We start from the raw sequence: 18,729 nt of genomic DNA on the forward strand, positions 1-18,729 counted from the left end.
TACTCCAGCATTTTGGATTTGAGATCAAATGTTTCATATGAGGTGATAGAACAGAATGTCTCCTTCTATTTGAAATTCCCTTATATGTGTATTAAAGTAGCCAAAAGTTTAGTATTTAGTCCGATATTCTGAGCAACCAATGACTACATCAAGCTTGTGACTACACATTTGTTGGATGTATTTGCAGTTTGTTTTGTTTTTGTTTCAGATTATGTTGTGCCCTATATAAATTGAATGGTAACTAATGCATCGTGTCATTTTGGAGTCACTTTTATTGTAAATAAGAATCTAATGTTTCCGATCACTTCTACATTAATGTGGATGCTGCCATGATTACAAATCATCATAAATGGTTAGTTACAGAGGCACAAAGATCATACCCCCAAGACATGCTAACCTCTCACCATTACAAATAACAGGGGAGGTTAGCATTTTTTGAGGGGTATGATTTTGTAAAAATGTACACAATTGTATTTTGTTTTGTTTTATATGTTTGTGTAGGACAAATGTCTGTATAACAAAATTATTTGTAAAAGGGATTGTAAATACAGAAGGCCTATGAAAAAGTGACTTGTTTCTGTCACGTTTTATATTATGCCCTCTAGCACCAGGTCTGAGAATAAGATCATGTTGAGATACAATGGAACTAAGTGTCATTACAAAATAGATTTTGCTATTGAACCCACTTTAAAACATCCCCAAGCATGTTTGTTGTTACATAAAATAAGGGTTTAAAACATGTATAGTTAAATGTTGTTTAACTTGGTAGAACTTTGAAAACATTATATTGTCAAAAATGCATGTTCGTTCTCTGAAATTGAATAGAGAAATAAAGACATAGTAGAAGGCAACTTTATGTGCGGGTAGGCACGCACAGCCTTGGGGAGGAAAAGCCACAGAGAATTAGTGCAGTTTCAGCACCATAGCCAGTGGACAGCGGGGGTGTTGGTGCAGCCTCATAGCTTATAGATGTGCAGCGGACGCCTGATGCCTGGACCATTGTTTAAGGCTTAGCCTATTCTATGTATTCGATAGTGGAATACGGACCACATTCCATATGCCTAGTAGGCTACTACATCAATCATTCTCCGGATCTAAAGTTTTACAACAAGGGTGTAGTTGACATCGACAGTGATTTTTACGTTTGCTGAAATCCATTGCACATATACTGTAGGAGTCAGTGGTGCATCAGATTTGTAAATGAATTGATGCTTCTGTTGGATAATGCTTCTATAATTATGTTGGTATGGACATTGGACACTGACTGGTGTTTGTTCTAACACTCCGGATTCAGGAAATAGGCTATAGGAGGCTATATCAAATGAATTGTAATAGCCTGCGAAGAATGCTCCTTCTCCACTATTGCGGGCTGTCACTATCCGTTGTTTGTGTGTAGTACTATGCCCTTGTGATCTAAGCTACACTAAAGCCACACTTAAAAAAAATATATTTTACTTAACTAAAGTTACGTTGATAAGGAAGTTCAGTACATCCAAACTACTTAGTGAAAAATGATCAGTATGTAAATCTGAAATGTCATAGACTACAAATTGCTAAATTAAGGATTTAAAACATGTACAGTTAAATAGTTTAACTTGGTAGAACTTTGAAAACATTATATTGCCAAAATGCTAGATAACTTTTGGTCATACAGTATGTTAACAGAATGTGTAATTTAGCCTATTAAACACAATAACTATGTTTCAAGTGAGAATTAAGCATGCCTGATGCCGAAAAAGAAAGGAAATGATTGCCTACTTCACCCATATTTTATTTTGCTAAAAGACTAATGACTGTAGTTCCAGTAGTTAGCCTGATCTCATAGACTAGGAGTAACATAGTAAATGTATATCAGGGACTCTCAAATTAGTATGATATGTTAAGTTTGGTATGGTTACATAAGACAGGCTACTTAAGGCAATAACGCAAACGTCTAGCAACCCAAATATTCCGAGTTCGAATATCATCACGGACAACTTTAGCATTTTAGCTAATTTGCAACATTTTAACTACTTACTACTTTTTAGCTTCTTAGCATCTTAGCTGACGCTTCCCCTAACCATATCCCTTTTAGCTAATCCTAACCCCTAACCCTAACCTTAATCCTTTAGCCTAACTCCTAAACTTAACCCTAATCTTAACTCCTAACCCCTAGCTTAGCTAACGTTAGCCAGCTAGTTAATGTTAGCCACCTAGCTAGAATATATATGTTTAGCAAATTTGTAACATATTGTAAATTTGCAAATGAAACAGTATAACTTTAGTACGTCCCCTCGCCCCGGGCGCGAACCAGGGACCCTCTGCACACATCAACAACGGTCGCCCACGAAGCATCGTTACCCATCGCTCCACAAAGGCCGTGGCCCTTGCAGAGCAAGGGGCACCACTACTTCTAGGTTTCAGAGCAAGTGACGTAACTGATTGAAACGCTAGTAGCGCGTACCCGCTAACTAGCTAGCCATTTCACATCCGTTACACTCACCCCCCTTTCAACCTCCTCCTTTTCCGCAGCAACCAGTGATCCGGGTCAACAGCATCAATGTAACAGTATAACTTTAGTACGTCCCCTCGCCCCGACCCGGGCGCGAACCAGGGACCCTCTTTTTCCGCAGCAACCAGTGATCCGGGTCAACAGCATCAATGTAACAGTATAACTTTAAACCGTCCCCTCGCCCCGACCTCAGGCGCGAACCAGGAACCCTCTGCACAAATCAACAACGGTCGCCCACGAAGCATAGTTACCCATCGCTCCACAAAGGCCGCGGCCCTTGCAGAGCAAGGGGCAACACTACTTCTAGGTTTCAGAGCAAGTGACGTAACTGATTGAAACGCTAGTAGCGCGTACCCGCTAACTAGCTAGCCATTTCACATCCGTTACACAAATTCATAAGGTATGGTACATTTAGCAAATTTGTAACAGATAATGTGAATTTTAATTTGTAACACATCATATGAAATGGGTGATGGACATCCACAAATGAATACATACCATACGAAACATAACATATACTAAATGGAGTGACTCGCATTTACATACAGAATAACACAAAATGCTCTGAGACCAGGTTGGTTGGGGAGGTGTTATCGTCGATGCACTATTTGCCCCACAAGGTGTCTATCTATCATTCAGGTATGTTTAAGAAAGTCATAAAATTACATAATAATCGGATATTATGGTTATTATGCACACTGGAAATGAACCGTAAACTGTTCTGCAAAATGTCAACCGCTCATCTCAAAAACATTTCGCGGATGGTTTATGGTGGGGGGAGTTTGACCCGTTCTTGTTGTCAGTTGCTTCTAATCTTCAAGCATTGCATTCAATTCGGCGGAAGAGGACGAGTGAGTGTCTGGGATGAGAAGAGACGCAAATCCTGCTAGACTGGGTCAGAGATGATGAAAACAAAACAAGTGGACTACGCAACTACTGTTTCGGACAATCAAGGTTAATATATAGGGCAAATGTATTTAAAGCGATGTCCTCTCTCCGGTTATGCGTTATCATGGTTGGAGTGGTGCTTGGGCTGCGGATGCCTGGACCATTGTTTTAGGCTTAGTTTATTCTATGTATTCGATAGCCGAATATGGACCATATAACATTGGCCTAGTAGGCTACGCTACTACATCATTCTCCGGATCCAAGGTTGTACAACAAGGGTGTAGTTAACATTGACAGCGAGGTCTCGTTTGCTAAAATCCCTCGCGCATATTGGAGTCCGTGGTGCATCAGATATGTAAACACAGTTATGCTTCTGGTGCATAATGTTTCTAGAATTATAGTGGCACCCTGATGTAACTGGACCAATGTGGTATGGACATTGGACACTGACTGGTGTTTTGTCTGACGCTGCGGATTCACGAGATATAGGATGCTAGGCTAAATCAAATTAATTTCAATAGCCTGCGCCAAATGCTCCTTCTCCAGTATTGCTGGCTGGCACTATCCGTTGTTTGTGTGTAGTACTATGCCCCGTGTGATCTTTGTCAACTTTACATGCCCGAATAAAAACAGGTGTGAGGTAATGGTGATTTGGAAACGGTCAGTGCAGGGGAAGGTCCTCAAAAAATAGTTGACCAATTACATCACACTGGAAGAAGTTAAACTACACTAAAGAAAAATGGATCTTCCTTAACTAAAGTTACTTTGATAAAGCATAGTTCGGTACATCCAAACTACTTCGTGAAAAATTTGCTATATGTAAATCTGAAATGTCAGACTACAAATTGCAAGAATATATCACCCTGGGGTCATATGTTAACAGAAAGTGTAAATTGGCCTGTTAAACATAAAAACGATGTTTCAAGTGAGAATTAGGCAGGTCTAATGCCGAAAAAGAAAGGAAATTGCCTACTTCAGCCATATTTTATTCATGCAAAAAGACCAACGGGGCCTACTGTAGTTCCAGCCGTTCAGCCTGGTCTCATTAACGTAGAAGTAACATAGTAAATGTAAATCAGGTACATTCAAATTATTATATATTACCTTTGGCATGGAATGCTACCAAAAATAATTAGCAGAAACCCGTTACTAAAGACAGAGTCATCCATGATTCTTCAAATTATATTTTAAAAGAGGAAGCTAAATATTTTAAGCATATATTTTTATTTTCTGTCTCATCCTCACCCTCTGAATGAAGATTACTGTAAGGAATTATTTCCAAATAATAACAAAAATGGAAAATTAACAAAGACACAAAAAGATCCGTGCAAAGTCCAAATTACAGAGGAATTGTAACAGCTTTCGTTGGTGGAAGGAGAGGAGGACCAAAATGCAGCGTGGTACGTATCCATAATATAATTTAATCGAGAATGAATAAAAATACAAAAGAACAAGAGAATAAATGAAAACCGAAACAGTACCGTATGGCACTAACACAGGAAACAGGAAACAATCACCCACAAAACACAATGAAAAACAGGCTACCTAAATATGGCTCCCAATCAGAGACAACGACTGACACCTGCCTCTGATTGAGAACCATACTAGGCCAAACACATAGAAATATACCATACAGAACAAAACATAGAAAAACAACATAGAATGCCCACCCCAACTCCCACCCTGACCAAACTAAAATAAAGACATAAAAAAGGAACTAAGGTCAGAACGTGACAGGAATAACTTTTTGAGGCTATTAAATCCTTTCAGTCTGGAAAAACCCCAGGGCTTGATGGCAATCCTTTTTTATATACTCAAAGCTCCATTATTAGCTTGTTTGAACTACTCCTTTAGAAATGGTAGTCTGTCAGGTACTCAGCAGGAAGTTCGGGAATTAGCCTATTATTAAAACAAGACCCAGATGGCAAATATAAAGATTCAGTTCATTTAAAAAATTGGAGGCCTCTTACACTTCAATGTTGTGATGCAAAAATACTAGCGAAATGCATAGTTTTACCTTCATAGCGGATTTTGAAAATGCCTTTGACAAAGTAAGACTGGATTATATACAGTATATACATTGATTATTTTCATTTTGGTGAGTCTCTTATTCAATGGGTAAAAGTAATGTATAGCAACCCCAGGTGTAAAATAGTAAATTGGGCTACTTCTCAGAGAGTTTTGAACTTTCAAGAGGAGTTAAACAAGGCTGTCCCCCTGTCACCATATCTATTTGTTATGGCCATCGAAATGCTAGCTATTAAAATATTAGAGGATTAGAAATCCAAGGTTTAAAAACTAAGGTGTCCATGTATGACGATGACTCAAGTTTTATATTCAGTCTGCAAGCTAGATCCCTGCAATTTCTCATTGAAGATCTAGATAACTTTTCTGGCCTCTCTGAACTAAAACCTAAATATAATAAGTGTACCATATTACGCATTTGATCTTTAAAAAACACAACTTTACCGTGCAGTTTACCTATAAAATGGGCTGACGGTAAAGTAGACGTACTTGGTATTCATATCACAAAAGATATGAGCACAAATTTTTATAGAAATAGAAAACTAGTAAAAATAGACAAGATCCTGCAACCATGGAGGGGTAAATACCTTTCTATTTATGGAAAAATTAACTCCTTAGTCATATCTCAGTTTACTCACTTACTTATGGTGCTGCCTACTCCTGATGATTCGTTTTTCAAATCATAAGAGCAAAGAATATTTCACTTTATCTGGGATGCTAAACCAGACAAGATGAAGTGTGCCTATCTATATAATGAATATGATCTGGGTGGTTTGAGATTATAAAAGCACTAAACCTCTCTCTAAAAGCTTCACTTATACAAAAATTATTCTCAAGTAGATTACTGAGAAAAGCTGTCCACTGTTTAAAAATGGCCTTTTTGCCTTTGTGCAGATTGCCATGTCTCATTTTCGATTAATTGAAAATGAAACATTGTTGAAAGTGTCTCTCTTTTTCAAACAAGCATTGCAGAGCTGGTTACAATGTCATCCCCTCGAAAAGATAGAACAAATATTTGTTCTATGTTTGAAAAGGGTATTTTGTTTTTAAATTATATTGTAAATTTGAATGTTAGAGATATGTCTTTCATGGAGCTATCGAAATTGTATGGGAAATTCTGCTTAATCCAAGATTACAACCAATTGATTACATTACCCCAAAAATGGAGTAGACGGGTGGCAACGGGAGCAAAAATAGCATAAATAGGAAAGTATACCAGTTTCATTTGAGGACCAGGATGTTGACATCTGTGCCATACAGATTCCAAAATAGCTGGGAAGAGATTTTTGATATACCGATTCCATGGCAAAGGGTGTCTGAGTTGATATATAAAACAACGCAAGATTAATTGAAGACTTTGTGCTTTTCAGCTAAAATTATTGTACAGAATTCTTGCCACCAACAAAATGTGGAATATTTGGGGCATACAAACGTCACAGCTCTGCAGATTTTGTTGTGAGGATACAGAATCAACAGACCATTTGTTCTGGTCTCAGGTTGAGGAATGGCTGAAAAAGCCATTCATCTAAAATTGACCCTAGAAATAGCATTGTTGGGTGATCTGGAGAGACCTGGTCAGTCAATTACTAATACTCTTAGTAAGTGTATTTATCTTCAACTGGCAAACTGTGGATTCTATTCGATTAGATAGATTCAAATTATATGTTAAACATCACAGCATAGTTGAAAGCTATATGGCGCATAGAAATCCGAAGAGGGTGGTCAGCAGAGAGAGGTGGGATGGGCTGAGGGAAACAGTGGGTTGGGATTTGGAACTGAAGACAAGTTGGAGTGGAGTTTCTGGGTGGGGGATAGAATGACGGTCAAAGATAAAAGTAAAAAATAAAGTCAAAATAAACAACAACAAAAAGTATGTTTCAATGACACTGAGGGGCAACGCTGTTACATCCAATACCTGTTTGCCTGAGGCTGATCCCGTGCAGGTGCTTGTACGCGCGTATACATGCACACGTATTCAAACGCACATGTGTGCACCCTCACATGTACATGTGTGTGTGTGCGCACACACACACACACACACACACACACACACACACACACACACACACACACACACACACACACACACAAATAGTGCCACACACGCATTCAAACACCTTGCTGTTTGGATTTTTGTTGTCCTTGTCTTTTGTTTTTTTATTGTTGTTTTCCTTTGTTTTTCTCTTTTTTCCATTTTGTTGGTGCATTGGGGAACGGTGGCTTGGGGTGGGGGTTTGGGGGTTCTCGGATGGTTGAGGGGCAGCTCTCAAGGAATTGTGGGGGGGGGGGGGGGGAATCTTGGATGGTTGGTGGCCTAGCGGTTGGGAGATTGGGCCGGTGGCCATTAGGTTGCTGGATCGGGTCCCCGATTTGACTTGGTGGGAGATCTGTCGACGTGCCCTTGGGCGGGGCGCTTGACCCTGGTTGCTCCTGTGGGTCGCTCTGGATGGGAGTCTGCTAGATGACTGAATGCAACGTACATTTTGAGCGGCTTCACTGCAGGTAGATTGTATGTTTTAATATGTAAAAATAAATAAACAGTTTAGCATGGTACATAAGACAGGTTACTTAAGGCAATAACGCAGACGTCTAGCAACCCAAATGTTGAGTGTTAGAATCTCATTACAAGCACCTGCACGGCATCAGCTTCAGGCAAACAGGTATTGGATGTAACAGTGTTACCCCCAACTTTAGCATTTTAGCAACTTTTCAACTACTTTATATTTTTTTGCTACTTTGCATGTTAGCTAACCCTTCCCTTAACCCTTTTAGCTAACCCTTCCCTTAACCCTTTTAGCTAACCCTTCCCTTAACCCTTTTACCTAACCCTTCCCTTAACCCTTTTACCTAACCCTTCCCCTAACCCTTTTAGCTAACCCTTCCTCTAACCAGGGATACAAACTGGTGAGGGTCTAAAAAGGTGACACCTTTTTTTTTGCACTGAAACATGCAAAAAATCCCTGCTAGGGGGAAATGCAGGTTTTAGCTAATTAAACAACAAAGAATATGATCTTCATGATCAGTCTCTGTGTGTAAAATAAAAAGTGGTTAATGTGAACCTAACTCACAGCTAAAAAAAATTAAGAAAGCAATCCAATGCTATTTGTTGCCTAGACTTTACTGTAAATTACACTCAAGTTTTGAGAAAAACAATACACTAATATTGCAGTTAGCCATGACAGCCTTCATAATAGAACACTTGTGACCACACACACACATCTAAGTATTGCACTTGGGGAAAAAACATCTTAAAGTAGAAATAGAATGAAACAACAGGCATTCTATTTTTGCTCTATTATAGTGGCCACTATAGTAGACATTGATCAAGTGCACAAGACTACATGTGTGCACAAATAATGTTCACTGAGTAAAAATGTGTATTATCCCCCCTCACTCACGCACCAGTGTTACTGTCAAGCTCAACACAACATAAGCAAAATCTTTGGGCTACACTGCACATTATTACAATTGTACACTTTCTGCCTGTGGACATCTGTTCTACAATGTGCCAGCAGAGCATGATACCCTTTGTTGGCATAATTGATCTCTTTCAGGCAGATGACACCTGGCATACCCTTTCTTATCCACTGTATTGAAAAAGTGTGTGGTGTTCCTTTCACCTGTCATCCAGTTTAAGCCAGGCCCAGCTACACTTGATCACTGAATGCACTTGTTTGACAAGCAACGCCTCATTTTCCCCTAATTCTCTCATTCTGAAAATTAACTACATACTGTAGAAGGAAAACATTAGTTCACAGATAGTAGTTACGTTCGTTAGCTAGTTAACATTTCACACAGATTGCCAGGGTCCAGTAAGCAACTAACGCATAACTTGAACGGCAAGGAGTCGTATACCAGTTAATACTATAGCGAATTGGTTATGTGAAATGTGACTAGTTTGCATCCCTGCCTAACTCCTAACCTTAACCCCTAGCCTAAATAATGTTAGCCAGCTAGCTAACGTTAGCCTTAGCCACCTAGCTAACATTAGCCATAACAAATTGGAATCCGTAACATATCATACGTTTTGCAAAATCTAACACATCATACAAAATGGATTATGAACATCCACAAATTAATACATATGAAAAACGTACCGTATCATACTAAATGGAAAGTCTCGGATTTACGGACAAAATAATACAACATTCTCGAAACCAGTTTGCAGCAGTTAGCTACACCACTAAATGGCAAAAAAGTAATTTACTACTCTAAGCACTACCTCAATTTGAATTTAGTTCACTACTCCTGAACACTGGAGTAGAGTTTATTGGCATTAATGTAATGAAGCAATCCACCTGCAATGTAGGACAATTTATAGGTAAACTGAGCGAGTGTTTTGGGGGTTAGGATTACCGCTTTTCGAGGTCACGGCGGACCTTGATTTAATAGCAATACAATTAAGGCACGCGGTGAATGCCAAGAGAGGAATCACGTTAACGTCGATCCAAATAATTGAAGTGATTGTATTTTAGGCAATCAAACAAAACATATCAACATAGTTACTTCAGGGGTAAGAAACATAGTTGTAGGCTATGAGCTCTGGTGATCAAACGCGGGAAAAGTATATGGACACATTATTTGACTTAATCCATTAGCCTTGGTTTGATGTGCTGTGAATTATGTAGGCCTACAGTTCTGTTTGTTTTTATGGATCATGGATTCAAAACTAAATAAAAGGTGTTTTGGGTTTGGGACTATACCATTGGTTTCATCAGAGAGAGTACAAGTATCTTGTGTTTTTTTGACCCAGGTCTGAAATGGCAACATCCATACTTCAGGCACCACTCTCTCATCTCACAAACAACGTGGGTCGTCGTCATCTCCCCCCCAAAAGGGAAACAGGCTGCTGTAGATGCAGACATTGCTACTTTTCACTCACAATGGAACAAACCAAAAACACTTACAATAGATAGTATACCTTTAATAATGACCATGATCAAATCTAAGAATGTGATAGTGACCTTTGATACAACGCATATTAAATTCAGGGGTGACTTAAACATTTGTTTTCTTACATTTTTATATATTCTCATGAATGAATAATTTCCAATACATAAATCTGATTCCTTCAAATCACACTCCCCTCTGTCTTTCGCATACAGACATACACAGTACAGCAAGCAGGTCCCGGAAAAAAAGAAAATCACACACAGATACCATATACTATTCTCTGGCTTTTCATACACTTGACATTAAATGAGTCAAATTAATTTTAAGATGACATATTTGAGGCGTTCTCAGTTAGCATTGCCGGTACATTAAAGCTTAACATTTCTGAGGATGAAGTGGAAGAGTTATATCTATGCTTTAATTCTGTTAAGAAAGGACAAGGATAAGAAACAGAGTGACAGGGCTATCTTGATTTTAAAAGCAGTACATGCTACATTTGTCCCCAAAATGACTTAGACCCCTGTTTACCCCAGTTGTTGGAATGATGGGGAACAGAGAAAAGTAACAGCTATGATTTAAAATAACAAGGAGAAAGACAACATAATAGTATTGTCCGGCTAAGAACTTGAGCTCAGACAGTTTACATTTCCACCCCATCAAGAAAAAAGAAAGGGACCTCCTTTGAGAGCGGATGTTCTAAACATCTTTCCCCTGAATCTTTTTGCTGACACACTTGAGTTACAGTACAGCAAATAAAGTTTCATTGACACTGTTGTCAGAAATAAAGTGTTAAGGCTCCACTGAAAAAAAAGAAATGAAAATAAAACATCTTGTATCTCTTCTTCAACAATTTGTTGTCACAACAGTGTTAAGCCAAGTGATACATTATTTCAAAAATATCTCTTTTTTTAAACATTAACATTTTCTAATGTCACAGCCTTTCACATTATATGCATCATTTGCAGAAGCTTTTCACATCTTCTACCAAGCCACAAGACCACCCTCACATGGACAAGAAGGGCATAACAGAACAGTTTATTTTGATTATGCAAAATAAAACTGGCCAAGTACAGTTATCAAACATTTGTCAAAATTCAGTTAATTGTCACATTCACTCTTCCTAAATCAGAACAACCAATACAAGCACTTAACGTTTCTCCAACACTCACACCACCACAAGTTGAACAGTCACTGAATATCAGCAGCATGTTAGATTTTTTTTAAAGAAGTGCAGATATTTGTTACTCATAGTTAAGGATGTGAGTGTGGAAGTATAGCAAATAAAGACCTGCCAGGCTAAAAATACAGAAAGAAAGAAAACAAAAAAGGATGAAGCAATTTGATTAATGGAAACTGACTTCATCCCTGCGCACGACTTAGAGACTTGGGAACCGGACCAGAAGCAGTGTGGCTCAAAGTTTGATGTGGGCCAAAATAAATAGGAGTTGACAATTTCTTTATGTCCTCTTTTTTCATTATCTAAATTCCATTATGTCCATCCAAGTATAACCATTGATCAAGCTATAAGGAGCATTCTTCTATTGTGGTTTACTTCGGTTTTGGCGTTCCTTGGGTGGGGAGAAATTACAAAAGTGTTACCATTAGAAAAACTTCACTGAATAAAAATCTTCCACTCCCCCTACAATGGTTTATTATTTCCTGAGAGACATAGGGAACAATGTCTTGATGGGCAGAAGCCGGATAAAAGGTGAAACTCAGAAAAGGTTCTTTACCTGATCAAGTCGGGACCCTCTCTGTATTGGAGCTGGCTCATAGGTCTGTTGAAAGAAGTAAGAGGCATTTAGGGATGGTTACACCTCCTGCACAAAAAAATAAAAACAGCAAACAAATACAAAACGGTAGACATTTGGTCTGTGATGGGACAAATCAAGTAATACAAAACTCAGGTTGTCCCAATATTTTTAAAACATCCCTATGTAAAGGAGATATACAGTACACTGCATTTGGAAAGTATTCAGACCCCTTCCCCTTTTCCACATTTTGTTACGATACAGCCTTATTCTAAAATTAAATAAAATGTTTTCCTCAATCAACATTGAATACCCCATAATTACAAAGCAAAGTTTTTTTAAAGTCGAATATACACTACCGTTCAAAAGTTGATTGTCTAGTTTGAGAAACAGATGCCTCAGAAGTCTTCAACTGGCAGCTTCATGAAATAGTACCTGCAAAACACCTGCCTCAACGTCAACAATGAAGAGGCGACTCCGGGATGCTGGCCTTCTAGGCAGAGTTCCTCTGTCCAGTGTGTGTTCTTTTGCCCATCTTAATCTTTTCTTTTTATTGGCCAGTCTGCCACGAAGGCCAGCATCCCAGAGTCGCCTCCTCATTGTTGACGTTGAGGCTGGTGTTTTGCAGGTACTATTTCATGAAGCTGCCAGTTGAGGACTTGTGAGGCATCTGTTTCTCAAACTAGACACTCTAATGTACTTGTTCTCTTGCTAAGTTGTGCACCGGGGCCTCCCACTCTTTCTATTCTGGTTAGAGCCAGTTTGCGCTGTTCTGTGAAGGGAGTAGTACACAGCGTTGTACGAGATCTTCAGTTTCTTGGCAATTTCTCGCATGGAATAGCCTTCATTTCTCAGAACAAGAATAGACTGAAGAGCTTCAGAAGGTATTTGTTTCTGGCCATTTTGAGCCTGTAATCAAACCCACAAATGCTGACGCTCCAGATACTCAACTAGTCTAAAGAAGGCCAGTTTTATTGCTTCTTTAAATCAGAACAACAATTTTCTGCTGTGCTAACAATTGCAAAAGGGTTTTCCAATGATCAATTAGCCTTTTAAAATGATAAACTTGGATTAGCTAACACAACATGCCTTTGGAATACAGGAGTGATGGTTGCTGATAATAGGCCTCTGTACACCTATGTAGATACTCCATAAAAAAAGAAACTGCCGTTTCCAGCTACAATAGTCATTTACAACATTAACAATGTCTACTGTATTTCTGATCAATTTGATGTTATTTTAATGGCCATTTTTTTTTTGCTTTTCTTTCAAAAACAAGGACATTTCTAAGTGACCCCAAACTTTTGAACGGTAGTGTATATAGATTTTTATACATACCTTATTTACAAAAGTATTCAGACCCTTTGCTATGAGACTTGAAATTGAGCTCAGGTGCATCCTGTTTCCATTGATCATCCTTGAGATGTTTCTACAACTTGATTGGAGTCCACCTGTGGTAAATTAAATTGATTGGACATGATTTGGGAAAGCACACACCTGTCTATATAAAAAGGTCCCACAGTTGACAGTGCATGTCAGAGCAAAAACCAAGCCATGAGGTCGAAGGAATTGTCTGTAGAGCTCCGAGACAGGATTGTGTGGAGGCACAGATCTGGGGATGGTACCAAAACAGTTCTGCAACATTGAAGGTCCCCAAGAACACAGTGGCCTCCATCATTCTTAAAATGGTAGAAGTTTGCAACCACCAAGACTCGTCCTAGAACTGGGCGCCCGGCCAAACTGAGCAATCGGGGTAGAAGGGCCTTGGTCAGGGAGGTGACCAAGAACCTGATGGTCACTGACAGAGCTCCAGAGTTCCTCTGTGGAGATGGGAGAACCTTACAGAAGGACAACCATCTCTGCAGCACTCCATCAATCAGGCCTTGATGGTAGAGTGGCCAGACGGAAGCCACTCCTGAGAAAAAGGCACATGACAGCCGCTTGGAGTTTGCCAAAAGGCACCTAAAGGACGCTTAGACAATGAGAAACAAGATTGAACTGAAGAGTTTAATTGCCAAGCACCACATCTGAAAGAAACCTGGCACCATCCCTACAGTGAAGCATGGTGGTGGCAGCATCATGTTGTGGGGATATTTTTCAGCAGCCGGGAGGTACAGAGAGATCCTTGATGAAAACCTGCTCCAGAGAGCTCAGGACCTCAGACTGGGGCAAAGGTTCACCTTCCAACAGTACAACAACCCTAAGCACACAGCCAAGACAATGCAGGAGTGCCTTCGAGACAAGTCACTGAATGTCCTTGAGTGGCCCAGCCAGAGCCCTGACTTGAAACCAATCTCTGGAGAGACCTGAAAATAGCTGTGCAACGATGCTCCCCACCCAACCTGACAGAGCTTGAGAGGATCTGTTGCGAACAATGGGAGAAACTCCCCAAATACAGATGTGCCAAGCTTGTAGCATCATACCCAAGACTTGAGACTGGAATCACTACCAAAAGGTGCTTCAACAAAGGGTCTGTATACTTTTGTAAATGTGATATTTCATTTATTTCATACATTTGCTAGAATTCCCCCCAAAAACAGGGTTTGCTTTGTCATTATGAGGTAGTGTGTAGATTGATGAGTAAAAAAAACAACTATTTTATAAATCTTAGAATAAGGCTGTACTGTAACAAAATGTGTAAAAGTTAATGGCTTTGAATAAAAAAAAAATTGGGAGGTCTTTACAAAAATGGATGAAACCTATCTGTGATCAGTTAGTTTAGTATCTTTGTGATCAACAAGAGACAGTAATTATGATTACCTTTCTGACAACCTCCTCTTCTTCCTGTCTCTTCTCATAGTGGGAGAAGTCATCAAAGATGGAGGTGGTGTGTTTGTAAGTGGCGATGATCTTGAGCACCTGCTTAGCCTTCTCCAGAGGGACCTCTTGAGTGTCCCTAGAGTTGGTCACCGGCTTGTTGTCGTTGTTTTCCAGCCTGATGTGCCTCAGCTGGCTATTAGGCACGTCTTTCACAAACAGCCAGTCCACGTCAAACTTGCCTTTCCACTTGTCCTGCGCCCAAACGCCAGCACTGGTGCCGTAGTCCACGGGCGAGAGCATCTCTGCCACGCCACAGAAGTGGCCGCTGCCATTGACGCTGAACAGCAAATAGACAGGGCCTTTGGCATTGATGGCACGGAAGGCTGAGTCCAGACGCTTGTTACCGTGCTCTGTGCTGCACCAGATGGAGTACTTGATGGAACGGTGGATGTCGTCCTCAGAGTAGCTCTTGATGATGAACACGCGGCCGTTCTTCAGGTTCCAGTCAAACTCCTTAGGGTTGTAGCTGTGGGCAGCCCGCAGATTATCCAGAACCGGGTGGTTCTCTAGACCTGGGCCAGAACCTGGAGGCACACCTCCACCCCCACCACTAGAGGTACCACTGTTGTCCATGCTGCCACCACCGTAGCCCGGGTTACGGTTGCGTGGAGCAACCCAGCGGGTCTGAGGGGGTGGGGCTGAGTTGTGGTTCTGGTATGACTGTGGGGGGGGCGGGCCCATGGTCATCTGCTGCACAAGGGACTGGGCAGATTGAACAGACTGCTGAGTGGGAGGGGGGAGCCCGTGGGGGAGGTGGGCATGGCCATGAGAGTGGAGCTGCTGCTGGTGGTGGGACAGTGGAGGGGCCACTTTGCTTATAGACCCCTTGTTATCCCATGTCCCAATGTCCATGTTGTGTTTGATGGGTGGTGGTGGCAGGGCTCCCCCCATGGGCATGCCTGGCTTGGCCTTCAGCTGCTGTGGCTTGGCTGGTTTGCTGGCGATAGCAGCCCAGGATGTGGGCTTAGGAGGGGGCATGCCAATTGGTGTTCCACCATTGCCTGTAGAAACAGCCTGAGCCACAGCACCACCGCCGATCACAGAGCCCACACTCTTCACGCCTGAGCCATTGCCCGACACATCCCCACCTATCTTCAGCCCCAGCATCCCCTGCTCCAGGCTGTTCATGCCTGGTGCCTTGCTCAGAGTGTCACTGTGGAACCCTGTCTGACCATCAGGGACTAGTGTGCCCCCCAGGGAGCTGGGAGGGTAGCTGTAGCTGCCACCATAAGCTGAACTCTGAGTCTGCTGGCCTTGAGACCCACTGGTACCCCAGGTGGAGAAGGCTGGGTTCTCAGGGAAAAAGTTAAACCTATGTGGGTAGATGCTGCTGCCAAGCCCCCCAGGCTGGCCAAAAACGGTGTCATGCATGAAGTGGTGGTCTCCATTGCTAAGGGGCGCATAGGGGGTCAGGTAAGGGATCGGGGGGTCGCCACCGGTGGACCAAGGGGCCTCGCTCAAGGGGTAGGGGAATCCAATGGAGGGGGCATAGTAGCTGGACAGGTAAGGGTCAGTCATGGATTGGTAGCTGTTGTTCTAGAGAAAAAAAGGAGTGTAAATACAATTTTGAAATCCTGATATATCAACATGACCTACCACCACAAACTCCAATGACCATTAGCTTATACCCCAAAACTCTGATTTTAGGACCAAAGGGCCATGCGTGCAGTACTTAAGGCATCATCTTTAATTATGCAAATGTGTAACAATATCAGCTAACAATGTAGCCAAGCAAACGTCCCGTCCTCCTGTGAGACAATATTGAGTTGTGGTCCTCCCTGCAGCCAAGGATTTAAAAAAAAAAAATGTTTTGTTCAAATTCAGACACAGACACACACATTTCAAAAGTCACTCACCTGATTGGATTGGCCAGTGAGATAGGGCTCAAAGTCATTATCATGGACAGTTTCCTTCTGGTGGAGTGAGCCATTTTGCACTGAAACCGGAAAGACTGATAGTAGGGTTATTTATCACTGTGTGTCAAATAGACAGACACACATGTACATGTCTTTCTCCTTCATTCAATAAAAATATATACATGCTGAGAAGACCATAGAAATCTGATGTTAGCAATGTTGTTCTGCAGTCAGTACTGATTAACGCTTGGGTGTGTAAAAGCTGAAAGACATAAAATGCATAACAAGACATGCATCACTGACATAACAAGACAGCACTGTATTTACACCGCAGGTGCATTGTTTGTAACTCAGTCCGTGCATGGTCAGTGCTTGCTACCGGCAACCAGCTGAGCTACCTAACTAGTCAAAAATTATTTAGCTAACATTAACTACAGTGATCTTACCTTTAGCGTCTTGTCCTTTTGAATTCTTCATTCCCGAGTAATTGGTTAACATGTAAAAGAGAGATCTGTTTTAGCTGTCTAATTAACATCCAACACAAACTCGCTGAAAATTAGAAGCTCGCTTACATTAACGTTAGTTACCTAACTTTACTAGCTAGCCAACAACCAGTTTCCTAGCTAACTAAACACATTGCGTTAGCACAGAACCACAACTTACTAGAGCTGGTAAACCGTTGAAACTGAGCCTGACAATATTAATAAGGAGAATACATGTGAAATACATAACGTTAGGTTTTTAGCAAACCATATAGCTAGCCAACGTTAACTAGCTAGGAACGAAACGTGGCGATGGCTTCAAATTATTATTGGTATAAAAAGTCAGATTTATTTCGTGTTAGCTAGCGGCTAACCTGCTAACTATAGTGGAGTTAACGTTAGCTAGCTAGATGGAATCACATCTCAGCAATTGGTGGATTGGGCGCACAACCAACCACCTTTCCTAAATGCAAGGCCTTGAGTCGACGCTGAGTGGATTTTTTCCGGGAAATACAGTCTGCCTACCTGAGGGTCAATACTTGTAGCAGACATAATTCATGAAGCAAGCCACTGGATTTGTGTAGAGCGTTTCAATTAGACGCGTTCCCTCAAAACCTGCGTTTTATTCGTATCCCAGTACAGTAGCTAGCAAGCTAATCAGCAAGATGTTTTCCTTCGTTACGGTCAGCAGCAAGCTAACTCAAACTACTGTTCCAAGGCTCAATTCTGCCAGTCCCCCTATGTTTACGTAAATCCAATTTGGAGATAGTCCTGGTGGTTTCAAAGGGTCCACTGTTAGGATTAATCCAATGTATTTTTGCTTTTTCCCCCTTATCCACCAAATTGCAGTTATTGTGCTGATGGCCCTGTTCACTTCCCCCAATAGCAGGTTCATCCGGGGTCTAAATGAAGGGGATTGACGTCAGCGGCACACCAGGCGCGGTGCCTCAACTACAAAACGTCGGAAGTCATGCATCTTCAATAGGAGGACTGCGGTAATCGCGTTTCAGAAATATCACTTGTGATCTTTAATGTTCTGCCGCGATGACGAGTCAGCGCGCTAACCAATCCAACGGAAGAGTGATGGGGACATTCTGAAAAGGGACGATTTATTTGGGGCACAATCTACTAGAATTAAGGTATTAAGGCTTTCATAATAACATTTAAAACCTTCACACTAGAGGAAATACTCTCAATAGCAATTTAGATATCATGTACATTATCTTGATGACTGTTACTACAAATATTCTGTATTAAACATTGCACTGAAGCCATTTAGTGATCTTTTTTCTCCTTCCACTCACACTTTTTAAAGACTCTGTTGTGTTTCTCACAAACATTAAGTTATATCTTGGTTCTAAGTGTTTCATATAGAGAATGTAAAGCTGTATGTATTTATTATAGGCTCCAAGTAGACCTACAGCCCTGCAATCATTTTATAATATTCAGATTTGATGGACTGAACTCTTGAGTCAGGACTTGAATAATAGCCAGTGATACTCAATGATACTCAGTGGTTAACA

General features: G+C 40.9%; 1 protein-coding gene across 3 annotated transcripts; it reads right to left on the reverse strand.

Annotated features, from left to right (window-relative positions):
- Positions 1 to 10,307: 10,307 nt before the first annotated feature.
- LOC139542447 (YTH domain-containing family protein 1-like) lies at positions 10,308 to 18,090 on the reverse strand. 3 transcript variants are annotated; one of them, XR_011668504.1, is made up of 7 exons: positions 17,732 to 17,904; positions 17,171 to 17,195; positions 16,725 to 16,819; positions 14,809 to 16,404; positions 13,387 to 13,499; positions 12,031 to 12,075; positions 10,308 to 11,865 (listed from the first exon to the last, which is right to left on the reverse strand). XR_011668504.1 is itself a non-coding variant. In XM_071347883.1 (6 exons), exons 1-6 carry the CDS (start codon positions 17,756 to 17,758, stop codon positions 11,836 to 11,838), a joined length of 1,803 nt encoding a protein of 600 aa, XP_071203984.1. In that variant the 5' UTR covers positions 17,759 to 18,090; the 3' UTR covers positions 10,308 to 11,835. The 3 variants fall into 3 exon arrangements, 2 of the variants coding, with proteins under 2 accessions (XP_071203984.1, XP_071203983.1); XM_071347883.1 differs by lacking the exon at positions 13,387 to 13,499 and having other exon boundaries at positions 16,725 to 16,804; positions 17,732 to 18,090; XM_071347882.1 differs by lacking the exon at positions 13,387 to 13,499 and having other exon boundaries at positions 17,732 to 18,087.
- Between the last annotated feature and the right edge of the window lie 639 nt (positions 18,091 to 18,729).

The sequence above is a fragment of the Salvelinus alpinus genome, chromosome 17, assembly GCF_045679555.1.
Source record: "Salvelinus alpinus chromosome 17, SLU_Salpinus.1, whole genome shotgun sequence".
Classification (NCBI taxonomy): Eukaryota; Metazoa; Chordata; class Actinopteri; order Salmoniformes; family Salmonidae; genus Salvelinus; species Salvelinus alpinus.